General features: G+C 46.7%; 1 protein-coding gene across 1 annotated transcript; it reads right to left on the bottom strand.

Annotated features, from left to right (window-relative positions):
• Positions 1-436: 436 nt before the first annotated feature.
• Positions 437-1,897, bottom strand: LOC121169131 (E3 ubiquitin-protein ligase TRIM41-like). The gene has a single exon (XM_040999587.1). It carries the CDS (start codon positions 1,895-1,897, stop codon positions 437-439), a length of 1,461 nt encoding a protein of 486 aa, XP_040855521.1.
• Between the last annotated feature and the right edge of the window lie 1,865 nt (positions 1,898-3,762).

The following is a 3,762-nucleotide window of genomic DNA, read 5'->3' as shown; positions in this document are numbered from 1 at the left end:
AAACTTAATAAATCTGTAAACGCAATAAAATCATTTATAAAAACTCTCCAGTTAAAACAAAGTATCAGAAATAATTCTTACAAATGACATAAAGGCAATTTTTAGTGAACTTACTAAACAGGCAATAGCAAAAAGCAAAATCAAGAATGCACATTACATGTAAATAAAGCCACCTACAGATAAAACACATATTTGAAGAATATTAATTTCTATAAATAATAGAAATTCTATGCAAGTAAATGACTAAAGTGTTGTAGAAATCTGCTCTTTGGCAGCCACAACAGGTGGAAGCCCAACAAGATGGAGGTCGGGAGGGTTCTTTAGGTTCTTGTATGGAGAAGCAGGGGAGGACCATAGCGGGGGAACTAGAAACAATAATAGTAATAGTGACCTGACCCAGTGCTGACCAGAGAAGTCCCTGAAGGTAGTAGGCTGATCAAGAGCATATCTTCATGTTGGTGCCATTGCGGAACAGCCGGAAGAAAGGAAAGACGCGTTCACCTAGGAAGGTAACTGTGAATCTGCGGATACGGGTTAGATTGTGCAAAAGGTAGAATTCCATGTGCCCGGCCTCATAGTCCAGATACACGCCTAAACGTCGCTTTATATTGTCTAAACTTGGAATTATCTCCTCCTGTGACTTCAGTTGGCTGATCATACACCATATTTTTCCGGGGGAGCTTTGCCCCCAGGACAGCTGAGGCTGGCTGAGATGATTACAGCCTGAGGGTCTGAAATTGCTGCCATCCAGAAAGGACCCTCTTGAGCGCATCTTTTGCTTATGAAAGAACGATTCATCAGCAACACCTAATGCCCAGCCGGTTGGTCCACTCACTTCCACCTCCCAGTAGTGCCGGCCAGAGCAGAAGCCCTGGGATGCCAGCACGTAATAATTACTAAAGGATCTTTTGGGATAGAACTCATCTTCCAGCTGCTGCCCTGGCAAGTGGACCATTCTACAGTCAGTAGACAGTATCAGGTTTGGATGAGCCGTGTCAGGATCCAGTGTCAGGTCCTCTTTCACAAATGTACAGAATACTTGCTTCATCTTCCTCACCACGGCAGCTTTCAGGTTTTCACAGATTTGGGGTTGGTATGTGACACAGGACCAGCTAGGAATGAGGGGCTCCTGCCTTACCTCCCTACACTTATTCAAAGTCTTTTTGATGTGATTGAGCTTCTGGAAGTCCATATCACCACTCTGCTCCTCAACCTGGGCCAGCAAGTGGCTTAGCTGAGTAGCCCGCACTGAGAGGTCACTGGCTGCTGATGACATCTGCATCATTTGGGTTTCATTAATATGTCGGAGACCCTGATCCAGCTGTGCTTGCTCCTTGAGCAGAAAATCGGTCAGCTGTATAAATATAAAGGCCACAGATGTCAGCTCTGACTCCATCCGCTTCTGTAGCTCTGTAATTCGCTTCTCCTCCCTAGCCTTCATATTCTGCACGCGCTCTAGGCAATTTCTCAGTGGTTCTAATTGCCCCCGTAACTTATCCTTGTACTCTTGCACCACCTCATCCAATGGAACCACGCTGTGATGTTTGTGACTTTCAGATTCTTGGCATGGCACACAGATGGGCTCTTCATCTACCTGGCAGAAGAGCTTTAGGACTTTTTGGTGTTTGGGACAGATGCCATACTCGCTTACAGGAATCTGAACGCCAGGCATTGGGTACATCTGCCGAATCACCAGAACCATGTTGGCTAGCTGCAGATTGGGGCGGAAGGTCCGCCGAGAAATGCTCCTTTGACATTGAGGACAGGTGTAGCACTTCGTAGGTGCTGGAAATGGGGGCACAGGATGGTTTGGGTCCAATTCTCGTTGCTTGTCTTCCTCCTGCACTTCCTCAACCTCTTTATTTTCTACCCTTAGGTTATCCTCCGTGCCCCCCATAGAATAGCCTTGATTGTCCTCACTCTCCTCATCCCTCGCATAGCCCAAGTGGCACCCATGGCTGACAGGATTACAGGATTCACGTTCTTTCTGCTCTTCCCAGTCTCCTTCAGAGTACTCTTCCTGTTTAGGGTTGTTCCAACCCTCATCATTCCACACAGGCTCCACTACTTCCTCCTCCCTCTTCTCCTCTCCATTCTCTTCCCCTCTTTTTTCCTCCTCCTCCTCCCCGTTATCCTTCCCTCCTCTCTCATCTACGTTTTCCTCCTTCACCCCACTTCCCTTCTCATTTCCGCTCTCATTCTCTCCGATCTCCTCCTCCCCTCCATTTCCCTCCCCTCCTTTTTCCTCCTCCTCCCCATTCTTCTTCTCTCCGCTCTCATCTTCTCCGTTCTCACCCTCTCCATTCTCCTCCGGCCCCTCGCTCCCATCCTCTCTGCTCTCATTCTCTTCCCTCTCCTCCTCCTCTCCGCTCTCCTCTTCCTCTCCACTCTCCTCCTCCTCCTGATCTGACTCATCTGTATCCAGCTCATCCTCCCCTCCCCACAATTCTTTAATGCACACTCGGCAAAAGTTATGCCCACAGCCAATAGACACTGGGTCTGTGAAGTAATTAAGGCAGATGGTGCACAGTGCCTGTTCTCGGAGGATCCCTATAGGATCTTCTATTTTATCAATGGCAGCCATCTTAGTAAGTATTCAAATCAGCGGCTTTTAAGTGGGGAGGGAGCGCCAGGAATCGTAACTGTCAGATTTCAGGGGATTTGGCTTCACGCTCAGTCCTTTCCATATCTTGCCACAAGTACAGGCAGAAAAATATCATCTAGACAACACACCACTCAACACAAACTGCCCTACTCCATTACAGAACTGAGCATTCAAGACCAACAGCCAACGTCGTCACAAACTGCCTACCCTCTCTATTTCCGGCTTTCGTCCTCCCCACTTCCGGTTTCCTTTACAACACCTCCGGGCATCTTTGTATAACATTGTTACAACAAGTTTATAAGTTCCTACCAAGATTGTGCTACACCGCTTTACCACCACTCTGCAACACCTCATGTCCCTCCAACATCTTCTCACCTTCCTATCGCCAGTCCCCATCCTCAATCCCTTGCACCTGTCAACCTTCCCCAGGGTGACAGGAAATGGTAAAATAACCTGGTAGGATGGCTAGGATATAAATATTCATGTCTCTGGATGTAAGAGAACTGAGAATACTGAAAAGGACTACCCACGTTTATCCCCTCTCCACCACTAGGGAAAAAATGCAGCATAATAGGTGTGACAACCAGCTGATGTTGGTTCTGAGACCACATTGACCAGGTGCCAGTCTTACAAACTGGCCATGGAATTACTCCCTGAAACACTTGGAATTATGGGAGTTGAAAATTACTTTATGGGCCTTATGAAGTCGGATTAGTTTGGTCACATCGATATTAGTCCACCTCCTCCACAATATCAATTACAACTTACAGTTTTGAAAAATACAGCTTCTCAAAGACATTTTGTGCGAGCCCGTTGTGGTAGCCTAGTGGCTACATCCTCACCTTGCATGCGCTAGGATCCATATGGGCAATGGTTCTTGTCCCAGCTGTTCTGCTTGCCATCCAGCTTCTTGCGTGTGGCTTGAGAAAGAAGTTAAGGATGGCCAAAAGCCTTGGGACGCTGCACCTGTGTAGGAGATCTGAAAGGAGCTCCTGGTCTCAAATCAACTCAACTCTTGCCATTGCAGCCACTTGGGGAGTGAACCAATGGATGGAAGATCTTTCTATCTCCTTCTCTCTGTAAAATCTGACTTATCAATAATAATAAAAAAAATACTTTTTGGTTAAACATTAAAAACTAAATCTGGTTTAAATCAG

The sequence above is a fragment of the Ochotona curzoniae genome, unplaced genomic scaffold (assembly GCF_017591425.1).
Source record: "Ochotona curzoniae isolate NIBS_2020 unplaced genomic scaffold, NIBS_Ocur_1.0 scaffold_1852, whole genome shotgun sequence".
Classification (NCBI taxonomy): Eukaryota; Metazoa; Chordata; class Mammalia; order Lagomorpha; family Ochotonidae; genus Ochotona; species Ochotona curzoniae.
Note: the sequence above shows the minus strand (reverse complement) of the source record. Positions and strands in the feature narration are given on the sequence as shown.

Bases quoted from the DNA above. Each gene is read 5' to 3' on its own strand.
- LOC121169131 (XM_040999587.1), bottom strand. From the start codon at position 1,897: ATGGGGGGCACGGAGGATAACCTAAGGGTAGAAAATAAAGAGGTTGAG.